We start from the raw sequence: 25391 nt of genomic DNA, 5'->3' as shown, positions 1-25391 counted from the left end.
ACAAAAATGGCCCTGGGTGGGTGCCAGTCCATCACAACACACACTCACAGACCGCTGTGGGCACTTGGGGAAGGAAGGTCATTGGGGGTGAAAGATTCAAACGTCTGTGAAATTGTGGAAGGCACTCGCGAGCGGGGGGTCCTGCTGTAAACCATCTTCTCACCAATTAGGGGCTCCTAAAACTGGACGGATGGAGAAGCCCCCTGAATACCGGAGGCCATTGTGGGGTACAATCCATCCACCCATGCAGTCACTTCAGCTCTGCCTAATCCCACCGCTGGCACCAATACACACCTTCAGACCCAGACAGTGGCAGAGTGTGACACACGGACCTTGGTGACCTTACTGAGATGTGATGTTCATGACTTCTCCTCTTTTACTGCAGTCCTTGTTTGGAAAGCTGAGGTTCAGACGACAGAGACCCCGGGGGTGAAGGCTGGCATGACACCCGCTATGTCCAGCTTGGCAGCGGGGCGGAGGAGGATAACCAGGGAGGAGGCCAAAGATGTCACTTCTGTCCATGGTAGGAAAGAATTCCTCTTCTTCTTCATCTTCTTTAAGGGGGGATCTTTGCCCTGGACGACTGAAATTCGGGAGCACTTTATAAACGATTGGGGTGTTCTGAGCGGGGCAGAGGAGCACAGGTGGCAGGGACCTCCCTCCCTTTCCTGAATGCTCCTTTGTCAGCTGCTCTTGTGCCCGTCTCCCCCAATCAGGACTTCCCTTTCACTCTCGTTATCGACTTTGATTTTACTGTCACGTTTTGAATACATTGGGGGACGCCATCTTGTTTTTTAGACAATGGATGCCATTGTTTTGGCTGTTCAGAGGGCACCGTCCTCTAAGCCAGATGAGCCGCGAGCTTCATGGCACCGAAACACCAAATGTGTTTTACTTTGGCATTAAGAAAGGGGCAGCAGGAGTGTCGGCGGAGTCGAGACCCCAAAGGGCAGCGGGCCTCAAAGTTCAGATAAACGCACGGTGCCAGCGTCTGCTCAGGTAGCGTCACTCGACTGCGTGTCACCTGCACGTCACCTCTCCATCACGAGATCTGAGAGGACTTTGGCTCCTCGCGTGGCACCATTGTTTACTTCTGTCGTTAGGTCCGCTACAGTGTTGCTAGGGGCGTGGCCTCTGAGGTCGTGACCCTTAGTAATCGATGCTCCTCGCGCTGATTTTCACTTTTGACCGTCTTGTCCTCTCGACCGCGGCTCTCGTCTCTCATTTTGCTTTCTCTCCGTTTTTTGCGTTTTGTTTTGTTTTTTAGCGCATGGCGATGGCGGCAGCGGCAGATGAGACTTTTGCACTCTTGTGCCAATCAGATGTGTGTGTGTGTGTGGCTGGCACCCTGTCCAGTGTTTGTGCCCGATGCTCACCCAGATGGGCTCCAACTTTCCGTGACGCTGCTCTAGATAAGTGGGATTAGGAAGTGGGTGGACAGGTGGGTGGGTGGCTGGCTGAGGGTGAAACTGGTCAGAGCAGGCCGTGCCAGGACTAAACGTGTAAAACCAAATGCCACCAAATGTGACACACTGGGAGAACCATGAAGGCCTGAAAATGTAAATTGTGGTGTACTGGACAGGCAGGACTGGAGTGGGCATCTGTGAGGGTCCCATGGGCACGATGAGCGCATCTGTTAAGTTGGGGGGCGTTCAAGGAGAAGTATGAAATGAGGACCTCCTGTTAGACTCTGTGTGTGTGTGTGTGTGTGTCGGGGGGTCACCGTGGCGATATGAGGCCCACCGTGTTTTGCCCCCCGCTCTGTTATTTGCTGCCCTGCAAGGCCAGAAAGTGAAGCCGCTGGTCTCGTTGGGCTTGTGGCCCTCAGTGTTGGGCTTGTGGCCCAGCTGTGTGAGCATCCGTGTGCCATGTGACCGAGTGCCCCCCCCCCGTCATTATGTGAGCTGTCATTTGTCACTTTCAGTGGTCTGCATGAGTTTAACTGGAATGTTAATTTGGTGACAATGTCTCATCCCCACCTTCTGGCTCTCACCCCACATTTCTGGTTGTTTAAGCCCCTTAGTGGGTCTGACTTTGGGGTGCTGTGGCCTCCCAGTATTCATGTGTCCAGGTGGCAGCTCTACTTGTCATTTATTGTCACTGTTAGGATAGAATTAAGGGAGCAAAAAAGAAAAAGGTGACCTAAAAGGAAAATGACAAAAATGCATTCCGTCACGTCCACATGCAGCCACCGACACCGTGCTGTGACGACGGGGACTCAGAGTGACAGTGCCCATAAAAAACAAAATGGCAACAGAAAGGCACAGTCCTGTTTATTAGTAAGAAGTGAGAAGAAGAGGAAGATGAAGAAGAAATCAGAAGAGCGCTGCAGCCAGGAGCCAAAGGAAGCCCACCGGCATCACATGGGCGTCTGCTCACTCTGGGGGTCACGATGACGTGCCCACGCCAGACCCCCAAGTGACTATAGCCTATCACCAGTGGGTGTCCTCGTCCCCATGAACTGTCAGGGAGCGGAACACACAGAAAACGGGGAATTCATGGAGGAAGAGGAGCTCAGAGGGCGAATGAATGCGAGTGTGTGACGCTACATCGCCGGCCAGAGGGGACGCTCAAGCGGTGACTTTGGACTGGTGGGTGCGGGTGGCACATGTCTGCTTGGACGCCAGTGGAAGAAAAATGGAAAGAAACAAAGCGAGTGTCGCTGCCATGTTGCCTGCGTCCTCGGGGCGAGTGTCACTTGGTCTTTGGTATAAACGACTAGGAAGGCTACAGAATTGTCACCAATGTCCTCGATCTATTGCTTTTGGACTCGTCGGTTTTATTGATTCATTTTTTTGATTTCTGAGCCGTGGGCTCCTGGCTACGCTACATTTTGCTTTTAATTCTAACAAGCAGAGCGGACTAAAAACTCGGGAAGCTCATAAAAAACGTTGCGGATAAAAAGCAGAGACGCCATCAGCTGCAGTGAGAGACCCCCAAGGGCTGCCTTTCCGTCCCCTCGGCGCCACTTTCTCTTCTTTCTTTTTGTCCTTTTGTTGTCTCGTTTTCGGCTCTTGAATGTGCTCAGCCATTCAGCAGTAAAGTCCCAGCTGCTCTGCGCTCCGGAGCGGCCCCACCATCCTGCCACTCCGACGTCCTTACAATTAAGGCAACAAAGACAATGCAAACCCGAAAAGCAATGCGTCTTTTTCTAAACCCTACAAATGGAGACGACGAAGACTCGGGTTCAAACCGCAGGAAGACGCCGATCCTCAACCCCTCGGCTTTTCCCGACTTCTTTTCTTCTTCAAACTTCAGGCGGCTTTGTGGGTGACACTAAAGTGACGCGTCGGCCCGCCGCACTCCCAGCCTTTTCTTTTGTGTTTTTTTCTTTCTTCTCTTTCGTCGGGCACAGTAAGACATGAAAAAAAAAAAAGAAATAAGGGCTCCCTGGGTGCCCCGGAATGCGGCGTCCTCTTCTGCGCAGTCCTCGGGGTTCAAGGCAATGCTTCCGGAGTGACGTTCTTCAGCTCCGGCGTTACCTGCAAGGCGACAAAGAGAAGAAAGCATTAAAGACGGCCATGGAGAAACGCAACGCATCGGCACGTTTGGCGGCACCTCACCTCAGCGTGGCACGCGACTCGCCAGTCCATCTAAAAGCAAAGCCAACGAGTGGCCAGACCTGAACATAATCAGACGACCAATCAGCGTCAGGGGGCGGAGCAAGGGGCGTCAACAGCTGGGCTGACCTGTGCTCAGAGCGAGGGACCCAAACGGTGAGCAGGGTCTTGAGTCTCCCTGACAATGTCACATTGTCTCCATGACGACACCGGCGCCGCCTCCTTAACATCACCTGTGCTCCGTCACTGCATTGTCTGCTATTGTTGCCTGACAGGCCGCAGTGCATTCTGGGACGGGCGCTCTGCATGTGATGAAAAACTTCCCGCTAAGTAGAAAAACAACGGAAGTCTTTCATGTACGGTGGGCTACCTGGCAGGACACAAACACAATACGAAAACCTGAACTTGGCCTGCATCTCTCAGATGCTTTATTGTCTTTTCACATGTCCTTTGGGGTGGGTGACAGCGCGGGGACAGCACCCCCCCGGAGTAATTTTCAAGGGCCCAGCAGAGTGGGGTCCCTTATAGCAGTGACACTAGCGCAGACCCCCCCCCAGCCTCCACTTGCTGGGTGCTTCGACTTCACCTTACGACTCTTGGGGGTGTGAGGCGGTTTTGTCCTCTGCTGCTGTGGTGACCAACATTTGTTCCTTTGTGCCCTGGCACTGCTCCCTTGTGGGGTGCCAGTGTCAGGCTGTGCCCAAGCACTTGATCCCCCGTCCTTAAGTCATTGTCCTCTTCTAGCATTTAGCCCAAGAACAGGCCATCAGGCCCCCCATCCCAGTCTCAGCTCGCACGGGCTGCTCTTAATAAACAGCTCCTGCACGTCAGCTCTTCATCCCACCATCCTCTTCACCCAGGGGTCTGTCACGCCAGTACAAAGTCCCCAGCTGCGGTGGGCTTGTGACTCACTTTGGCCCCCAAGTTTCAGGTTCTTTCCCATCAAACCCACGACACGGCCTATGTGACTGGGGCCACCTGATGCCACCTGGCTGGTCACGTGTGTCACTCACCTCGACAGGAACAGCGGCTGGAGGCACAGGAGTGTAGGGGGGCATGAAAGTCCCTTGCATAGGTGCAGCTGCAGCAGTCAAGTACTGAGGAGAAAGAGAGAAGAAGAAGAGGAGACGTAAACAGGAGGACCACCACCAAGCACTGAGCAAACTTCGGGGGCCAGCGAAGGAAGGTCTGAGCGTCAATTTGGGGGCCTGCCTTTGACATTTTGGTTTTTTTACACCCGTGTCATGAGTAAGCTCCGCCAGTAACGCACGTCTGTCTTTATTTTAGTGGCACATCTTCTGTATGTCGGTAAGATTGGTGTTGCGTTAAGTTACTCGCTCCTCTGACTCCGTAACGCGTGTCACACACGTGCACTAAGGGGACAGTTTCAGGTCATCCCCCTCCAGACCAGGGGGTGGCGCTCTCACCTTTGACACTCTTCCTTTCTTCCCTCCTCAGGACAGGAGAGGTGAGAAGAGATGTGATGTCACTTCCACCTCCCACCTAAGCCCCTCCCTGACTCCGCCTCTTCCTGTCCTGTCACCACCTGATGACCATCTCTGCTTTTCCTGCCATACTTTATTTGTTCAATGGCCAACCTCCTACCACCAGGTGCCCCAAACCTTCATCCTTGTTTACCCCCGACACAGGGGTCAGCGTTGTCTGATTTGGGGTCCTCAGCCCACGTCATGTCCACCCATCCACATGGACAGAATGGCAGTGCCAGTCTGTTGCAGGGCAGTCATGTCTGCTCTGGAGCTGAACCCTGATCCACAGACTGGCAGGCAGGCAGCACCCCAAACACTGTGCCTGGCACACTCGGGAGGGGTGGACTCTCACTAGTCAGCTTGTGCCAGGCCAACACGCCTTACCTGCGGGCAGAGCTTGTTGGCTGCCATTGTCTCAGCTAATCGTCACATCAGAAACATCCCGGACGCTTTCACTTTGACTCCGCCTCTTGTGAGTTGCTTGGACATTTTCTGAGAAGTCCTCTATGCTGTTCGGGGGTCCGGCCATCATAACCCTGAGGGTAGAGTGTGGCATCAGCTGGTGGAGACGTTGTGATATTGTGACGGACAAGCTTTGGGACACGTTCACTGCTCTGATTGAATCTGGGATGCGCTCTCAGTGCGTTTGGACCTCTTTGGACCTCCATGTCACATACACACTTCTTCTTTATCTGTCACAGCTGCCACCACCTTCTGACAGCAGACGTTTCACAATTAGTGACCCCACAAAGGGGACCTTTGACTTTCAATATGCAGGTCCTGACTGCTCCATGACGGCCGACGTGTAGATGTGACGCCCCCAAAAGTGGCATCGGCAAGTGAACCTGTGGTGCCCACTGCCTGCATCTTCACCATTTAAGCAATGGGCCCTGTTATTGGACGCCGAGGCACTCAGCTCCACCCCACCTATCTTCATGGTGGCCACTAGTCATCGTCATTTCCTTAGGCCATTGTGGATGTCCAGACAATGTCTCGCCCTGCAATGTCCTCTCTTTGATGTTTGTCTGCTCACCTCTTTTTCTGGTTGCCTCTTTTCCTTCCACATGGCGCAGTGCCCTGTAAGGTGCCCATATCCACCTGCACTTCCTCTCCTTTGCAGCAGCTCTACATTTGGCCCGCTGGCTGCTCAGTTCCTTCCATGGACGTCTTCACGGGTGATGTGGCCCTCGTTCCATGACATCTCATCTCCAAGGTCTGCCACTTCGGACCAATGGGTATGACATTGGGGTGACCCCTGAGGTGACACTCAGTAAATAAGGAGAGAAATGGAAAGGACTGCAGATGACAGCTGGGCACTGCCACAGATAGGGGGCACTAACCTCTTCTGTCACCTGGAGTCCAAAGGAGCTGGCGGGGCAGAGTACCCACTAGGGGGCGCAATCTGGAACTTGGGCACAATGGGACACACTGAGACAGGTGAGTCTTTCATCGCTGGTGCAGTTCTGGGTGTTGAGACGTTTGAGGTTTTTCAGTGCCAGGGCCTCTGCCCCCTGACTTTGATGTGTCTGGTGACACAGTTTGTGTTGTTTGTCCTCAGTTTGGTCTTTTCAGGGTTGACTTACATGCCATGAGCTGCAGATGTCCCCTCCGACACAGGTGGCTGATGGTCCTGCCCGCAATGCCAATGATCTTCTCTAGGAGATGTTGAAGTGGGTGGTGGAGAGCAGGTGTCCCGGGGGTCTCCCAAGGTCCCATCATAGAGGATGTCGCTCTGATTAGTGCTGATACTGTACTTCTTCACGGTGGCCCATAAAGCCACTTATTGAAGTCACACTCTCGGTGGTCCTTGGTGCTGCTGGTGCTTTGCTTGCAGAGGAGGTGGATACTGAAGATCGGCTCTGTGGTGGTCTTCTGCTTGAGGAGGCTCTGCATGGCCCCTAAGGCCGATGGTACGGCAGTCCTGGCACAGCTGTAGATTGACTGTCTTGGAAGAGTCACATCAAGGGGCCGAGGGACTGGCCGTGGGTACGAGCTGTTAGTAAGGCGGGGGTCCTGTCGGTGTCGTGAAGTGGTATAATGGATGAACATATCCAAAAACTCCCACAAGCCAGGCCAAGAATGAGGCCTCAGCTCGGGCAGCCTGAGCCCAAACTCAATAGGTGGGCTTTGGCTTACGCAGCCCCACACGGGGCTCGGACTTTTAAAGTTCAGAACTTTGATGGAAGAGTTCAAAATCCACAAAAACACCCTTCAAGGGAGAGGATACCCCAGGCTGCCAACACAAAAGAAGCACAAAAAAGTCCAAATAAGACCAAAGGGGTTCCCTAAAAAGACAAATTCAACAAAAGAGTACAAAATGAATCTGCAGGGGGCTCACTCTCTGGGGGCGGTCCCTCAGTGGTGATGTCATGGCGGCCCCGCCTCAAACCGCTCATACACACAATACGTAATTACAACAGCTGTCCTAAGACACACCCTCTGTGTCTTTCTATTGGTCCTTTAGATCAGTGTTTAGGGGCCTGTGATTGGACACTGAGGTCACCTTCCTGATGAGACACCAAACAGACAGTGGGCAGTTTGAATGAAGACCTCACATGTACCATGCAGTGCCAGGGTAAGCTTGCTGTGCCAGGCCCTGCCTTTCAATTGGCTCCTCCTTCGTTCCTGATGATGCCAGGCACGCTGTGAAGTTAACTGGACCCTCCAGATTCTCCAAGGGGACACCCTGAAAGCCCCATACTGCCATGGCATGACATTGCCTGACTCTCATATGAATTCCACAGAGGACTGAGCCCTGTGCCATCTCTTGTCTCACTGCTGTCCCCTTTAAGGCTGTGGCTTCACTGCCTGCCATTCCTGGCTTTGTGCCCGGTGCTGTAATTCAGTAATGGAATTAGTGGGCCTGGAATATCCATAGACGGGTATAAGCAGGTGTGCTCTGCTACTGTGCCAAGATCTCAGTTCAAGTCCTGGCCCTGGCATCACTGGCGTGGGATCTGCACATTACCCCATGTTTTTTGGTTTACCCCCCACATGATATTGTTGATTCTTCTTCGGATTGTTGTAAGTGAGGCTGCCCTATGCCCAGTGCCAATAGCTGCCCCAGGGTGTCATGCAGATATGCCAAGTGTTTAGCTGGCAGTGACCATGGTGGGCCTTTCCATACTGGATTCAGGGGCCTGGCTTGGTCACAGTGCCACACATGCAGTTCCTCTTCTCCACCACAGGGGGTCGCAGTGACTGCCCAGTCCCGAGTGGAGCTTTGTGCCCATTGCCTTTGAAATCGAAGTCTCCTTTAGAGACCTCCATAATTTCAATTTATTTATAAAACAACGAGAAAGAAAAGTGGGACCTGCAGAAGTGACGTTCACAAAGAAGAGGAGGAAACCAAGGAGCATAAAAAGAGACTGAAAAAAATAGAGAGGAGCAGCACGCAGCGGGCATGTGTGCCAAGTTTCAAACTCCTGCTCTGTTTTAGTTGGCAAGGAGGAGGAATGTGAGCTGCAAGTTTATGGAAGAAATGGCAAAGCAGAAACAGTCAGGGGTCTACAGCAGGAAAAGACAGCAGGCTAATGTCAAGATCGGGCACCTGGGGTAGCACACAGCTGGGCAGTGGGCACCCCTGTTATGTGGAAATCAGCAGGCGGCTCCTAAAATGGAACGCTGAAGAACACGAACTTGACAAAGACTCGATCGGTCATGTGCAGCATATAGTGCCTTTCACATGGGGCGCTTTCAGGGCATCACACGAACTCTTGGCTTGGCTTGCCCAATGCCCACACCCTGAGCCCTGCGAAGACCTAAACCCGTTCATGTCGGCCTGCAGTGTGGCCTCATAGCCAGCAGGGGGCAGCTTTCTTTTTCTTTTTCCTTTTTTTCCGCTCACCTGCTGAAACAATTAAAGGCGGAGATACAAAGGACTGCTGACGGTGGAAACACGAGCCGCGGGTACGCCGGGGAAATACCGGAAACAAATAGTCGGAAAAATAGGAAAAGGAACGGGCACAAGCGGGCAAAGCCGAAAAGGAACGAAAAGAAACTAAAAACATCCAAATGGGTGGGTGCCCTGAAGACGACCTAGGATATAGCGCCTTTCACATCCGTCTGTCTGTCTGTCTGTTGATCGTATGGCGCCTTTCCTGTTGAGCCTCTCCAGCCATCTGTCTGTCCACGTCTCTCATGCTGACTTTCATGTCTCTGTCTCGTGATCGTATGGTGCCTTTCTGTCCATCTGTGTACATTCACCATGTAAGGCGCTATATAATTCACACCCATGTATACTTTCCAGGTGCCACCCGCTCACGTTTGAACCCACTGGCCGTGGATTCAGCTGGCAGCCCATGAAGTCAAACCCTTTGGCAGTGCCATGTGAGCAGTGGCACAGCATGGCACAGTCTGGCAGAGGAGGCTCTGCCCAGCAGGGACACTTTGGTTCCAATGACCAGGCACACCACTTCTGATGTTCCAGTCTGGGGCCTTTCATTGAGGGTCTTCTTCATGTGGGGGTCTTTTCCTTAGCCTGTGATGCCACAGCGACTCGCCTGACTCCACAATGCCTCTTTCTTCTTCTCTAAGGCACTCAGTGCCAGCGCGTGCCCCCATTTCTCTGTGTAATGAGACTTTGAGGTTTCTCGCTCGCTTGTTGCGACGTTTCTGGAATTCCTGGCGGACACAGTCTGCTTGGGCACACCGACTTCTTTTTATTCCCTCAAACCGCAAAGCCGCTCGCTGGCTAACATGAACCACAGAAGTACAGCCAAGGCTATTTTTGGGCACGGATTGGCATGTGACCACACATTGTAGGCCGAAGGGGGGAATGACAAAGCTGCCAAAGCTTCATGGGTCCCATACTTCAGACCAATGGGTACAACACTGGGGCAATCCCTGAGATGGCACTCAGTAAATAAGGAGAGAAATGAAAAAGGCCGCAGGTGATAGCTGGGCACTGCCACAGAGAGCAGGCACTAACCTCCTGTGTCACTTGCTGACTGGAGTCCAAAGGAACTGGTGGGGTAGAGTGGCCACTAGAGGGCACACTGGGGCACGCTGGGCAGGTGAGTCTTTCAAGAAGGACATCTACAGGCTCACCACTAGGGGGTGCTGTGGTGGGTACAGATTGAAATCTCTGCAGGGGCTTTGGTGGGCTGGCAGCTGGAGACCCCTAAGCAGGGCATGTGATGGCTAAAGAAAGTGGGTCAGCTGCTGAGGACGGGGTGGGCACAGTGGTGCAGTGGCAGTTCAGCCATCACAGTCAGGACCGCCTGGTGCCAATCGATGCTCTGATGACCCGACTGGAGTGGTGAACTGCTGGTCAGAAGGCCAATGTGGCTCATGCTGAGGGTCCAGTTCATCCCACCTAATGATAACCAAGCAGAATGGGCACTGATGATTCGTACTGCCCACCCAGTCTGCACTCTGTGCCTGCTGCCCCATATCTTTCTTTTATATAGTGCCTTTCACTCTGTCCAACTATAGTGCAGTGCCAAGGCTGCACTACATGTACCGATGACAGGGACATGCATTGTTGTGACATTAGTGGCCATTGGAAATGATGGTACAGGGTCCAACAGGCACTAGAGGTTCCACAGATGGGCACCTGGGCATACAGGCAGTTGCAGCCACACATGCCAACAGTAGAACCACCCAGAAAAGTGTCACCTTGCTACAGCATCGAGGACAGTCCACAGGGGCTGCCAGTCCAACACTAGCAGACATCACAGCCATGGGTGACGCCTCGTCCTGGTGTCACATTGTCTCATCCTGTTAAAGACTGTTGTGGTGACCAGGGGTCATCTCTTCACTGCTATCCTGGTGAGGGGTACAGGCAGTGCAGATACAAAGGCGGGCATCTGTGGCAGCAGTGTCTGGACCTAAAGGAGGCGCTAAAGGGGTCTGCCATGTCACAAATCAGGCAACAATGCTGAAGATAAGGAATCGATATTTATAAACCCACCAGGGTCATGGGGAAAAGAAGACCACCCAGCAGCCCCGGGTGCAACACGGAAATACAATTAGGGGTTGGCCCTCCAAAGGCCCAGTGGCACTTGTGCCACACAGGCTTGGTCACATCAAAGAACAGCAATAATTTGTACAAGCAAGTACCACACTGAAGACCCCCACCTGCTGTGCCCTCCCCCTAAGGGGCTGTGGCACTGAACACACTGTAGGAAAACAGGGACAACTCCCACACTATGCCAAGGCACTATATAACATCACACTCCATCAGGTCACATGTGGGGGCTTACTATGCTCTGTCCCTATGTCAGGACGGGGTGTGTATGTGTGTGTGGGGGGGTCTTTATGGAAAGGCGCTATATAAAGCCACAGATTCAGCGTCCACAACTGTGTAACCCACACCCAGTCCTCAGAAGGAGAGCTGACTTAACAGGATGCCCTGTGCCCACTTAATCCTCTAAGTGTTTTGTGGTGGGCTCTCTGGGCACACCATACTGGCACAAGTCCCAAAGAACTCATTTCCAGCTCCTGTCACTTCATGCCACATTTAATCGTGGGGTCATCTATGGCCTTCAGGTGGCAGCCACCTCCATAAGGACAATTATGCAATGGTGCCCTTTGCCACCCCCTTTCACTTACCGTGCCACTTGTACCCAATGACAGATGATTCATCTGCTGAGTGAGGGGGCCCATCATGGTGGCCGGCTGCATTGACATGGGGTGGTCCATCGCTGGCGTGATGACGGGACCCTAAGAAACAGAAAGGAGGAATGAGCCTTGGCATCTGCCACTTTGCCATCTGCACATGAACACTTTGGTGCCATGGCCTTTTCAGCCGACACTCAGAGGACCCCATAAGGTTTCACTGGCGGATGTGGAGCCCTTGCTGCTGCTCTGGCCTCTCATTTCCACCATCTTCCTGAACACAAGAGTGGCACAGGACTGGCGTAACGAGCCACGGAGCATGCAGTGCCACCGCCAGTCAAAACGGAGCCTTCAGTTGAACTGCAGGTGCAGCTTATCAAATGCCATAAGTCGAAGGTCAAGTCAGGGCCGTCCGTCCAATCCTGCCTGATTATATAGCGCCTTTCATGTCTATCTAGTATCTGGTGCCGCTGACTCTTCATCTGACCACAGTAGAGCCCCCTTTACATGCACTGCGGTGCCTTTTGAAGGTCTATGCATGATATGGCGCCTTTCATATCTACCTAGGATAGTGCCAATGTCTGTCTTACTGTTAACCTACATTTATACATTATGGTACCTTTGTATTAGTCCATTATATAGCGCCTCTCACATCTCTCCATCCATCAAACTATTGTATATGGCCTTTCACCCTGGAGCCCCCTTCATATCAATCCCCCTATGATATAGCGCCTTTCAGCTCACCCCCATCTATACATTACTTTACAGCACTCACTTGGGTCTAGAGAGCAGCGCGGGGGGACAGATTGACACTGAGAGGAAGACGAGGGGTGGTACCATGACAGGGTACCATGCTCCAGCTCTCTCTGTTCATCCCACTATGATATAGCGCCCCTCTCCCCATATCTACTAACGCCTTTATATCAGTTCTATCACACCTTTCATGGTGACCTCCTCACTATTCACCTACCTACAATATGGCGCCTTTCACATCTGTACTCTTGCCCTGATCTTCTTTATAGCGCCTTTCAGTTCATTCCCTTTCACTCTCTTCTGTTTTTTCTTTCTTTCCTGCTCCCAGCTGGCCTCAAGATGGCCTCACTGCGCCTCCCCACCCGTGTGTCTGGATGGCGCCAATGGCTGTGGGCTGAGGGGTGGCACCTGTGACACATCATGGAGACTCGCTGACAGACACAGGCAGGCCCGGCTTATCTTTGTAAGGTCAGAGGTGCCCATGCCAAGTGAGGTGGGCACAAATTGGTGAAGATGGGCAGCACCTGCATGGTTCCTTGCTGTGATGCTCCACTCAGGACTAAACATCACATTGATGAGGCGCTGGTTCTGCACCCTCCCTGAACTTGGCATCTCTCTTGTGGCCCCCCGAGATGTCAGCCATGGGGTCAGCTGACCGGCCATTTTGGTAAAACTGGTAAATGAGAGGTAGCGGGGGTCTCATTTGATTTTATTCAATTACAGCCCACCAGGTCCAAGGCCACCAGTGCACATTGCTCAGTCAGCCAAAGTTTCTCGTGTATGGTGACATAATTAGGACAATCTGGATGAAAAGAGGCCATTGAGCCCAACAAGGCTCGCCGGCCCACCAGTGACATGAAGTGGCATTATGTTTGAATGATAATCCAGTGATGTGCCCTGTGCCAGTCTGAATGGGGTGGAAATGTCAGCAGAACTGGAAGGAGGAGGAGGAGGAGGAGCAGAAAAGCGCTATATGTGAAATAATGCAAAGGCCACCCTCCCTCCATCTTGGTGAGGCACGTGACATTTTCATGTTGTTGTTATAAAATGTCATTGTCATTTCAGAGTCGCCATTTTGTTTAGACACTGGCACTGTCACAGGCGCCATGGTGTCTGCTCCCAGGCAGAATTGGGCCAAAGATTGTGTGACAGGTGATGTCATTGCACCTCCGTCACAGAAGATGGCGCTGAGTACAAACAGGTGTCTGAATGTCACATCATCTACAACTGTGGGCACTAAAGCAGACCACAGAAACACAAAGTTTGGGGGCATCAAATGCCAATGGCTTTGCAGGGAAACTTTGGGCAGCCAAAAACTGCCACTTGAAGTCACCTCAAAGGCACTTAACGCCCCGGTGACACCAGCCTGAGTGGCGACCTGCCCTCCTCGTTCTTTTGTCACTGGAGTGTCTCATGTGCTTCTGTGTTTCCCCTCACAAGTCGAGGTCCCATTGTGGCTGTGGAGGTGGCATTGGTGACCCGTCCTGGATGAGTGCCAATTTGCTTTGTGGGTTTGCCCATTCTCTCCATATTTGCCAGCAGCCTGTGATGATCTTGTATTCACACCACCACCCACTGTCAGCTCAAACTTCCCACCCATGAAGACCCCTGAATTCATGCGACAACATCTCGGCCCACAAGACCCCTGTGGTAGATGGCTGACTTACTGTGGGCTGCATGACATACGGCTGATGGGGCATCCAGGACGTGCTCTGGACCTGCGGGCAGAAACGAGGACCATTAGAAGGGCAAATCGGGGGGGCAGGGGGAATCAGTCGAGGGGTCCCTCAGCAGTAGAGCTTTGGATCTGCAGTGCATTATGGGAGATCAGAGAGAAGGGGTGCCACCCTCAGTATGCCCAACTGGACACCAAAGGCAGAAGAGGACATGGGCAGGGCGCTGGGCTCACTTTAAGTGGATTTTAGGTGTTGCCATTGAGAAAGAGGCACCCCTGATCAGTGTGGGCACTGCCATCTTAACACCCACCAGCAGGCTCCTTCAGCCCCTCAGATTCTCATACAGAGATACAGGACAGAAGAGAAGCCAGCCTGGTGCATCAAGTAGGCCGGGGGTCTTACATTAACCGCCATGGGCATACCTGATATGTGGAGACTGGCGAGGCGGCAATGAATGGCGTGATTGATGTCTGGGCGATCATTCGGTTGGTGGCAATGCTGTATGGTGTTGAATAGAATCTGGAAGAGAGAACGAAGATTTCAGGGTCAGTCGTTGTGCCAGCATGCCTTCTCCAGGTGACATCCAAGGCCACCAGAGACTTGCCACACACAATGGGAAACTGGCACTTTCCACAAGCATGTGTCCAGTGGGAGGAAAAGGCCAACAAAGCATGTCAGAATGGTGCCATCCTAATGCCATTCTTGGCCACAGTGGCTCCCTTACCCGTTCTGCATGGCTGCTGTCGGGTCATATGTCAGTGCCATCCCCATCTGTAAAGAATGCAGAAAGAAGACTTTGGTGAGAAAACAAGACAAGCAGGGAGCTGGCAGCACTGGGCACAATCAGGACCGCCGCCCTCAAACCACACGTGTGCAGCAGCTGGAATTTCAGGGAATGCAGCTGCCATCTCTTTGACCAGCATTCCCCTGGCAGAAGACCAGTGGGACAAGTGGCACCTTAAACGGGAGTGTGCCATGTGGTTGGAGGTGGGGCCCCCTAGTGCTCAGAACAGGTGACTTCACTCATCTGCTGCCCATCCGTTGTGAGCCCACATACAGTAAGATCTGATTGGCTGACGGGTTAAACATTTGTCTCTCCTTTAAAAGTGTGCAGCCAATGAAAATACTCCAGAGTGTCACTAAAGGTCTGTGATATAAAATACTCTGTTGTGTCACTAAAGGTCTGTGATATAGCGCCTTTCAGATCTGCCTGTGTACTACAAGGTTACCAATAATAATACTGGATGTTATTTATATAGCGCCTTGGCGCTGAAGAGTAAATGACCGTATAAGAATGGTGGGTGACCATCACACAGACAGAACTTTGTATAGCGCCTTGGACAGGGGGCTCACACTCGAGATGTGGGGTGAGACACACCTGCAGACAAACGGACAACTAAATAATACTGAGACCACACTCAGACGCAGAACTGAAATGGGCATATGGGCGCAGGTTTGACAAAGCAATGACAAGTCCCATCATTGGCTGGCTAGCAGTCAGCTGCTTGAGGGGACATCAGGGCTGCCGGACAATCACACGCTGCTGCTCTCAGTAGACCCTCTAGGTGGTGCTGGTGGCACTTTATGGTCACCACTCCCAGGCCTGCTGACAATTAAATGGCAGAGGGTGTCACGTGGTATGTCCTCTAGGTGTCACTGTTGTTATCCTTCCATCAGTCCATCCATCCATTTTCTTGACATGTTTATCCTGGGCAGGTGGGCAGGGACCCTGGAGCCCATCCTAGCAGACATGGGGGACAAAGCGGGAACAACAGCTGGACAGGATGTCAGCCTGTCCCAGCCCAGGGTGAACACACACACACTCACACACACACTGGCCAGTTCCCCTAAGCTGCTGTTTGATGCCAGCTGTTGCACTGATAAATAAATAGATGAGGTGTTCCCAGTTGGTCCTCTAGGTGTCACTGTGGACACACATTTTGTTCAGCATTTCCAGTTTACCCAATTAAATGGCCGAGGACGTCACACAACATTACAGCTGTCACTGTGGGCACAGCTTGTTTAGTCCTCACAGACCCACTGCTAATGAAATGGCGAGGACGTCACACAGCATTACACAATATGGCCCCTAGGTGTCACTGTTGTCATGTTTTGTTCAGCTCTCCTGGCCCCACCATTAACTCAATGGCTGAGACTGTTGCCATTTCTCCTGTAGGTGTCGCTGTTGCCGAGTTTGTTCAGCACTCACAAGTCCACATCTGATTGAACGTCTGAGGACATTGCCCAGTGTGCCCTCTAGATGTCACTGTTGTCACATATTGTTCAGTACTCGGAGGTCGACTGCTCATTAAATGGCTGACGGTGTTGCCCAGTGTGCCCTCTAGATGTCATTGTTGTCACTTTTTCCAGCACAGTCTGTCATTTACTTGTGTGACTGCTGCCTACTGTTTGGTCAGCCCATGAGATTTTGGGGCCTTGAGTTCTGCTGACCACTTGTTTTGTGCCCACCCAATGGGGGTGTGCTGGTCAAGGGGCAGGCCATAAAACACTAAAGCTGTGCCTGTGGCCCAGTATACAAATGAATGCCATTTTTGGTCAAGGGGTGGCCATGCGGGGCAACAGGAATGCTGTCCCCCCCACCTGCAGACCCTTCCAGAATGTGGCTGATGTGTCACCATGCTCAGTAGACACAAGCCCAGGGGTCTATCGTGACATGTGTGCTGAGACCCCTCCGTCATGTCCAGCCGAGCCGCTTGGGGTGCTGACCACTGAGTTCACTTCTCTAATGCCCCCCCCCCCATCATTGGCCTTTTCTCCCGGTGGTCTCATGAGGGTCCGCCAGCACCTCCTGAGCTCAGTGCACTTCTTCTCCACAGACCCTCCTTGGATCCCCTTGGATTGTTTTTCCTCTGCTGGCCTCGTGTGGCTCACTCTGAGGGGGTCCACGGTTGGCTCGGACCTTGGGGTCACTGCTCTTATGTAGTCAGGGAGACGAGGGCCCCCAGGGGCCACTTTGGAATTTCAGGCATTTTTAGAAGTTTGCAATTTGTATAGACCCCTCACACCCCAAATACTAAAGCCTGGCACTGCTGGTGAGCCCACCTAGTGGGGGGCAGTAGACTGGAGGAGAAGGATGGCAGAGATAAAAGAAATGGAAGCGGGCACAGGGGTGGTAATGGAAACAGAAAGAAGCCCATCCAGGTGTCTGACGCTGAGTCACCTCACCTGTGAATGCCAGTAAGACCCCCGGCGTGAAAAGATGCCCGGCAGGATGCCATCACCCTGCAGTACATTTCTTTCATGTCACAGGATGCCGTGCCATGGATGTTTTGCTGCAGCTTGGCGCACTCACCATCCTTAGTCCATAAGAACGGCCAGTGACGGTGACGCTGGGCGGCCCACCCAAACAGCTCCATAAGTCAATGACTGAGACCCAACGTCCCTGTGCAGCACTATAAAGCACCTCAAACCAGGCGGCGGTCCCTGGTGCTCCTTGCCAGCCTTTGACTGGTGTGGCCCCCCATTACATCAGTCCCTTGCCCAAAACTGCCTGGGGGGTTCCAGCTGATTCACATCTTCAAAGGTCACCCGTTCTTCCTGTCCCTGCTTTATCTTGTGACAATGGCTGGTGACAGGTGACCAGTGTTTCATCCCCCCCAGACATGCTTACCTCTCCGTCTCTGTGCCAGGGCCTGCCATTCTGCGAGTATTTGCTTTGACTTTGTCTCTTCTTCTGCCCGCCGTCAGCAAACTTGCACAGCAAAGGCTCACTGGGGGCTGAGGAGGAGAAAAAAAAACACAAAGAGGTGAGCGGACCACCGGGGACAACGGCAAAGCAGAGTTGTGACAGTCAAATAAACCAAAAGGAGGAGGAAGACAGAAAGCAGGGAGTGAGAAGAAACAAAGAGGGGGTCCCGGTGGACTGAAGCACATGGAGGTCGGCCTTTCATCTCATCAGGACCACTGAAGTGCTTTTGGGTGTCGTGGCAAAAAGAAAGAACCCTCAGGGTCCGCCACGATGAGGAGGTCGCCGCTTTGCATTGTAGGCCAGTGGGGTGATTCGATGTGCCAGTTAGGGGGCGGGACTCAAATAGTGACATAACCAAGTGACATAAGCGTGCAATGCCATTGGCTGTTCAGAGGACCTCCAGATGGCCTCCAGGTGGACCACAGAGAGCCAGCAGTGAGTGACACCGGAGTGACATGGAGGGTGGACGAGGACAGCCTGAAGGAGTCGGACCATTCAGGTCACCCCCGAGTGTTTTGTTTACCCCCAGAAAAACGAGCCAAAGTGGGTCTGCAGAACAGACAAGCAAAGACAAACCAACACCTGCAGCTCATATAGCGCCTTTCATGTTACGCAGCCTGCAGGTGACGTGACTGGGAGTCAAAGGCGGCCACTGAAGCACCAGCCCGGTGGTCTAAGGTAGCCCCCTACTATGGTCCACTCCTCAGTGGACACTCTGCATGGGCCATCTTGTCATTTGTAGGTGCAGAGCACCAGGGGGCGACGTTTCCCAAGTTTTGTAGCCAGTGCCAGTTTGGGCAGCACATCCAGATGAGGGGACTGCCAGTGGGGGTGGGAGGCAGTGCCCCTCACTTTACAGTACTAGTGGCTCTAAAGAGGGAACACTGGTAGATGAAAAGGGGTCAAGTGGTGAGCAGACACTCCGACAGCCCTCAGGCACTAGGGGGCAGCACTGCCGGTCACCGTCATTTTCTAATGGCCTCCACTTTGTGCCACTTTGCAGGTGAAGCTCACTTTTGTCCTCCTTTTTATGTGAGCAATGGGCACATCTACTACAAAAACCAGCAGGGGGCACCACGATGCCCACAAAGAGCTTCAGACTGTGTACCCCTACCACATTTACACCAGTTAGGACAACTGGAGACTTGAAATTGGGCCAATGTACCCACCAGAGCCTCAGAGGGGCCACATCTTCCTAATCCAGCTGAGGTACACTGGTGGGCTGCAGGAGACCCCTCAATGCCCATCATCTTCTGTTGCTTTGTTTCACTCCGTGTCTCTCTAAAAGGCACTATATGGACTCTGACTGCCCAAACCTCTCGTCTACCGCTGCCAGGAGTCACTGAGACTGGCATAGGCTTGAAGCCGCTATGCCCGTTCTGTCATTCCAATGCCAATAACAGACACCCACAGCTGCCCTCTTGGTTCTACCAAAAAAACAAAAAGGACAAAACATGGAGACCAAAGGCACACGCAAGAGCCACACCCAGCCCCCTTGGGGTCACCTGTGCAGTGACTGGCATACCCCAAAAACGAGTCTTGGGCATCACTGGTGACACCGGTGGCCATTCACTGGACTGGCTCCAATTTTTCTTCAGTTTTAGTCAACTGGGGACTCTAAACTGGCACTGAAGTTGCAGGCTCCACCCCCTCCCCATGGCCCTAAACTGGTAACTGATTGGTTGTTCATGGATGAGTGGATGGATGGATGACACAGGAGGGTCTGGAGGGTGCAGGCAGCTCAACGGGAGAGACCACCGAGATAAGCCCGAGTCTCAGGAGCTGCAGGTCCTGCACCCAGAAGGAAAGAAAAAAAGAAGTCCTCTGCCAGGCTTTGGACCCGCCCACCTTTGTCAGAGGCTCCGCCCCAGCCATTCATTTCACCTGCTATTTACCTCCACAGCCCAGCCCACCTTTTCCTGAGGCCCCTCCCCAAACACTACTTTCAGGGAGTGTCTATCCCTGGCACTTCCTACCTTTGCCTGAGGCTCCGCCCCAGCCCTTCCTTTGATGTGTCATTGTCCTCTGGCCCCTCCTCTCTTTGGTGCATACTCCAGGACCCTTAGGAGTTCCCCTCCAATTCATATGTAACTTTAGGTGCCACTCCACATGGGCAGAGGTAGGGTCTGAGACACCTGGTGCCAGGCTGCCAGTATATGAGCCACTGGGTGCTGTTAACGGGGGCCTTGGTGGGCAGGCCAGCACTTCTAACGAGGTGAGTACCACCATGCAGAGTCTTTTTAAGATGTTGAGTTGCCCATCAAACTCCTTCTGTGAAGTGCCCTCTGTCTGTGCCTGTGTCACTCTGTCTGCACTGTGGTGGCTGAAACTTTGTAATCAATAAAGACATCAAGAGTTGGCAATCATTCTTGAATTTCTTCTGGACTGGTCTCTCAGGACCCTCTTCTCATCTGAAGTGTGGAGGTGAAGATGGCAGATGACCGTCTGCTGTCACATACCTTGCTGGTAACCCAGTGATCTCATGCAAGATGGCATCAGTTAGACCAATCCAACATCAGGCACCTTAACAATACTTGGGTGGTCCCCTCTGGTGTTCTCCCCCAGCGTCACATACCAGTTATAAAGTGGAGATTTGCTGCCCTTGGGCACCGGAGTATGGCAAACTCACTGCGTTGAACTGATTTGTGTGCTGAAGGAACTCAGCCATTTTAGATTTAGCTGGAATCATATCAGTGGCAAACACAGTGCCATCCAGGGGTCTGTGGGCACAAAGACAGCAAAGTGACATAATCAAATGCCAAATAACTGATGCCATGTCTGTGAGATGACAGCGGGCACTGGAACTCTTGGATGAACATGGAGAGAATATGCAAACTCAATACAACAGCGATGCCACCTACTGTGGTACTGACTCCATGCCATCATCATGCTGGTGAAATCTGTAGTGTAATCTAAACAGGGCAGCAAATCTCCTGCTGGGGGGGAGAGTGGGGGGGGGGGTTCTGGCAAAGAATGTACTGTAAAAATGCCAACTGACCTACCCAAGCAAGGAGTCCCTGGAGAAATTCAACAGGAAGAACGCAGTCAGCTGGCACCCCCGCTAAACATTTCAAGACAGCAATGCTGCCCACCTTCCCGCCGTGCCATGTTGAAGTGTGTAATGGAAACTCTTAGTGCAGAAAAGCCACATGACGCCCATCACTTACTGAGAACTGGCATCATTCATGCCTGCCGAGGACATTTGGCCGACTTCCGCGGCGTCTCATGCCAACGCCTCACTCGTCTGGCTCAGGCACAGAGTGGCACGTCTCCTGGCAGCTGTTTCTTTACTGTGCAAATGAATGAAAGGTGGCAGCCAATGATCAAGGCAGTGATCCCAGCTCAAAGAAATCCATTCAGCCGCTGATGACATCGCACCTCGACGTATGGATGAGGAAATGTCTGACATATAAAGCGTCGATTTGCCAGAATCTTTCCTTCCTACAGTGTCGTGCCTTGAATCCTTAAATATCACATTTGTTTTATTGCGCCTTTCATAAGCGAGCACTTCAGTTAAAGTCTGCCAGCATATTTCATATAGCGCCTTTCATAGGTGGCAGTAAAAGCTTCTTTAACGTACACCCTGAAACACGGCACCAGGTAATCGTCTCCATGTCATGTAGCACCTTACAGCCTTGTCATCTCTACACATATTGTCACAAAATGCCCCCTGCGTGATTAGGACACTTCAGTACTCTGGATTTTATATAACGCCTTGCCGTACTTTCAGTGACTTTGTGTGATGTCACATGGTGTTTCTGTTATTGCTTATTTAATAAAGCGCCTTCAGATATTTTGTCGTGCCCTCAGTTTCCCTTATATAGCGCCTTACACCGCTCATGCCATGACATCTCTACAGATGTCAGCCCATCTCACTTCACCAGGCTGTCAATCAATCTTCCATGAGTGGGTGAAATGAAACCACATGTGCCCCTTCAGTAAAGCTTGTCCTATGTAGCACCTTGACTCACTTTGGCATTGCCACAGCAATGCATGGATTTTATATAGCGCCTTACACCCTTAATACAAAGTAACCCTTGACGATTTAGGTTACATAGTGCCTCCTACAGGTGAGTGTTGTCACCAAATAACAAAATAGTTTGAAAGGCAATGAGGACTACAGACTGGCATGATGATGACACCTGCAGGGCTGGCATTGGTGTGCCCACCAACCTGCTCCCCATTCACACCCAGAGCACAAGGGGATGCCAGTCTGCAGCTCCCTTTGACTCACAGCTCATGTTGACATGGGACTTAAAAACGGGTGAGTGAACACCCTGGTGCCCTTCATGAATGTGGCATCATTCTGAGGTTTCATTTCAAATTTTGAAATACAGATAATGATAGAGGCAGATGTGCACCCTTGATGTGCTGGTCATAATTATATACAGTAGGAGATAGCGGCACAGCAGGGGGTAACACCACCAGGACCCCCATTCATCTCCCCAGACAACAGGAACACTGGACAGTGCCACTGTACAGCTGGGCACACAGACGTAAAGACACCTACCTGGCACACCTGGCGGAGTTTTCAGGTACTTCCCGTTGAAGTGTTGAATCACAACTTCACACTTCTCAGTTGATTCCATTCTGGAAAAAAGCAGGCAGACAATGGACAGGTGAGTGACTGGCACCTCTGTGTGCCCCTCGGGACTGGCAATACGCATTGAGGGGACTGGTTTACTGCACAGTCCCCACATACAGTCGGTGCATCTGTGCTCTTATATAGCGCCTTTCACAATGAAACACATAACCCCGTGCTTAACAAAGGCTCCTCAGTAAATGGACGTTCTGTTATATGGCGCCTTTCACACATCAGCACTTTCCCTTCATTGTTATGTGAGGAAACAATGGGGAGCTCAGACCACCTCAGTCATTGATTGATTGATTGATTGCCTGCAAGTTTCAGTCCCCAGTTTACATGCCAGCCAACTTTACCGAACCCATCCCATTGAGGTGGCATGGTGGCACAGTTGGTAGTGCTGACTGCCGGGGTCTAGCTGGGTATGTGTGAATCTTTCTCTGATTTCTACCCACCGTGCCAAGTCAACTGGTGCCCTGTGTGCTGAAGTGTGCCCTGTGGCAGACTGGCATCCCCTCCATTGTTGGCTCCTGCTGTGAGTGGACGATGTCGATGGAGGGGCCTTTATAAGCTTCTGTGCTTTGACTTTAAATGAAGCTTACAAATTATAAATAAAGGCGCTATATAACACAGTGGAGCCCACCTCTGAGGTGGTCCTGCCTTCTTTCTCCTTTAGGGATGACATTGTCTTTCTACAGCAGATGCCCCCCCTGGATTTGAGTGCAGCACATTTTTTATCTCATGGCTATGCCAGTGTGGGTGGCACAGTGGGTAGGACTGCCACCGTGCAGCTGCTGGGCTCATTTGCCAGTGTGTCTGCCCATCATGCCTGTGTCTGTGTGGGTTTTCATCCCTAAAGATGTCCAGGTGAGGCAGGCTGGCAGCTTTCTGGGCCAGTGGCCCCTGTGATGGCCTGGCACCATGTCCACAGCTGTTCCCGGTAACTCCGTATCGTCACACTGCTCCATACCAGTCTGCCGTGGATTCTGCCAGTTGGTCAGCCTGATGGACACCATGTGACGCCGGGCCCCCCTCCCCCATTTCTTTTACTACCATGCTTGTGCCTTAAAGTGCCCACCTGGCGAAGCCAACTCCTCGGCTGATGCCGCTGGCGTCTCTCAGGATGCGTGTGGAGATGACGTGGCCGAAGGGCTTCAGCGTGCTCTCCAGCTCCTGCTCATCCATGGAGGCGGGCAGATTGGAGATGTACAGGTTGGTGGGGTCCTGCTCCTGCTGCTGCAAGACAAGAACAAGGGGGGCACAGGTGGTGAGTCACCATTCAAAGACCTGAGCCTCAGCTTTACGATAAGCAGATGGCCCCTGACTTTGGAGACCCCAGAGCAGGTGCCACCCAAACCCCTGGGATCAGAATGTCTGGGCCAACCAATGTGCCACGTGAGTGCCTAACCCTTAGACTTGGGGGTTTCAGATCTTTTTGATGTGGAGATCAAATCCAACCAAGTGACCCCAAAACTGAGGCCTGCACCTCTGGGGATGGAGCCTCATGCTGGAGTACCTGCAGGTGTCCCTACTCAGAGATACCCAAGTGGGATTGCCTCCCAAATCAAGCCTCAGGCTTCAGCTCAGGCCTACAGCCCAAACAGTGGGACACTGACAGGGGAAGCTCAGCAACATGTCAGGAAACCATAAAATGTCAACAAAATAAAAGGGCCATAAAATGTCAAAGGACTGGTTAAAAAAAATATGAAAAAGAAAAAGAAGAAATAAAAAAAACAGAGAGGAGGTGTAAAAAGGGGGGCAGCAAAGTGGCTCAGAATCCAGCAACGCGAATCCACAAAACTGGAGGAAAATAATGGAAAACACAGGAATGAAAAAAGAAAAGCTGCATCATGGGAAGGGGAGGGGCCTTTGGGTAGCTGTCACTAAGACCCCACCCAAGCTCCACCCACAGACAAACAACCACAACTTTAACACTGGAGTGGGGCCACTCAGATATGACAAAGGCCCCCAGTTGAACTTTATAGCGCCTTGAACACCACCTGAGGGGGGCTGCGAGGGGCAGTGCAGCTGTTTGTGTGTTTGTGCAGCACCGTCACAATACACCAGTTCAGCCACCAGGGGGCCAAACAGAAAAGAACGGCCGTCAAAACAAAACCTCAGAGGGCAGGCTGAGCTGAGAGAAGACGCCAGGCACTTAACACACCACCCACAGTGGGCTATGGGCACGTCAAAGTCTCTGGATGACTCATACATACTACGAGCGCTGGCATCTGTGCCAAGCTTGGTGCCAAGGAATTCCCGTCCGTCTTCTCTGCCTCTGGCCTGGTGTTCTCAGGAAAATCGACGTCACCTCTTTGAGCTCACGGACCCCGTTAGAATGGCACGATAGCCACAGCAGATTGGCAGAATCATGCCAGGCATGTATGTAGAGCATAGGCAGAGGGCAAAGAGAGGAGAAAGCAAATGAAGAAGTGGTGGGCAACAGGTGACTGAAGAAAAGAACAGAGCCACAGAGAAGTCAGGCAGAGAAGAAACAGGGACATGGGAAAGGCGCTAGATAGATAGATAGATAGATAGATAGATAGATAGATAGATAGATAGATAGATAGATAGATAGATAGATAGATAGAGTGAAAGGCACTATATGATAGATAGATAGATAGATAGATAGATAGATAGATAGATAGATAGATAGATAGATAGATAGATAGATAGATAGATAGATAGATAGATAGAGTGAAAGGCACTATATGATAGATAGATAGATAGATAGATAGATAGATAGATAGATAGATAGATAGATAGATAGATAGATAGAAAGGCACTATATGATAGATAGATAGATAGATAGATAGATAGATAGATAGATAGATAGATAGATAGATAGATAGATAGATAGATAGAAAGGCACTATATGATAGATAGATAGATAGATAGATAGATAGATAGATAGATAGATAGATAGATAGATAGATAGATAGATAGAAAGGCACTATATGATAGATAGATAGATAGATAGATAGATAGATAGATAGATAGATAGATAGATAGATAGATAGATAGATAGATAGATAGATAGAGTGAAAGGCGCTATATAATAGA

The 25391-nt window shown here is 51.7% G+C and overlaps 1 protein-coding gene across 3 annotated transcripts in view; it reads right to left on the bottom strand.

Annotated features, from left to right (window-relative positions):
- Nucleotides 1–2250: 2250 nt before the first annotated feature.
- The window catches only part of rbms3 (RNA binding motif, single stranded interacting protein), a 73185-nt gene continuing 50044 nt past the window's right edge, over nucleotides 2251–25391 (bottom strand). Inside the window, exons 5-13 of one of the 3 annotated variants that reach the window (XM_028817843.2) lie at nucleotides 23407–23564; nucleotides 22257–22336; nucleotides 17669–17775; nucleotides 14762–14808; nucleotides 14460–14556; nucleotides 14029–14079; nucleotides 11603–11713; nucleotides 4574–4657; nucleotides 3224–3482 (exon numbers count right to left, since the gene is read on the bottom strand). In XM_028817843.2, coding sequence (XP_028673676.1) covers nucleotides 3438–3482; nucleotides 4574–4657; nucleotides 11603–11713; nucleotides 14029–14079; nucleotides 14460–14556; nucleotides 14762–14808; nucleotides 17669–17775; nucleotides 22257–22336; nucleotides 23407–23564 — 780 coding nt within the window. In that variant the 3' untranslated portion in view covers nucleotides 3224–3437. Of the gene's footprint in view, nucleotides 3483–4573; nucleotides 4658–11602; nucleotides 11714–14028; nucleotides 14080–14459; nucleotides 14557–14761; nucleotides 14809–17668; nucleotides 17776–22256; nucleotides 22337–23406; nucleotides 23565–25391 lie in introns of all 3 variants that reach the window. The other 2 variants (XM_051935660.1, XM_051935659.1) reach the window with 2 other exon arrangements.

The sequence above is a fragment of the Erpetoichthys calabaricus genome, chromosome 13 (genome assembly GCF_900747795.2).
Source record: "Erpetoichthys calabaricus chromosome 13, fErpCal1.3, whole genome shotgun sequence".
Lineage (NCBI taxonomy): Eukaryota > Metazoa > Chordata > Cladistia > Polypteriformes > Polypteridae > Erpetoichthys > Erpetoichthys calabaricus.
The sequence above is the reverse complement of the archived record's forward strand: the minus strand, read 5'-3'. Positions and strand labels throughout refer to the sequence as shown.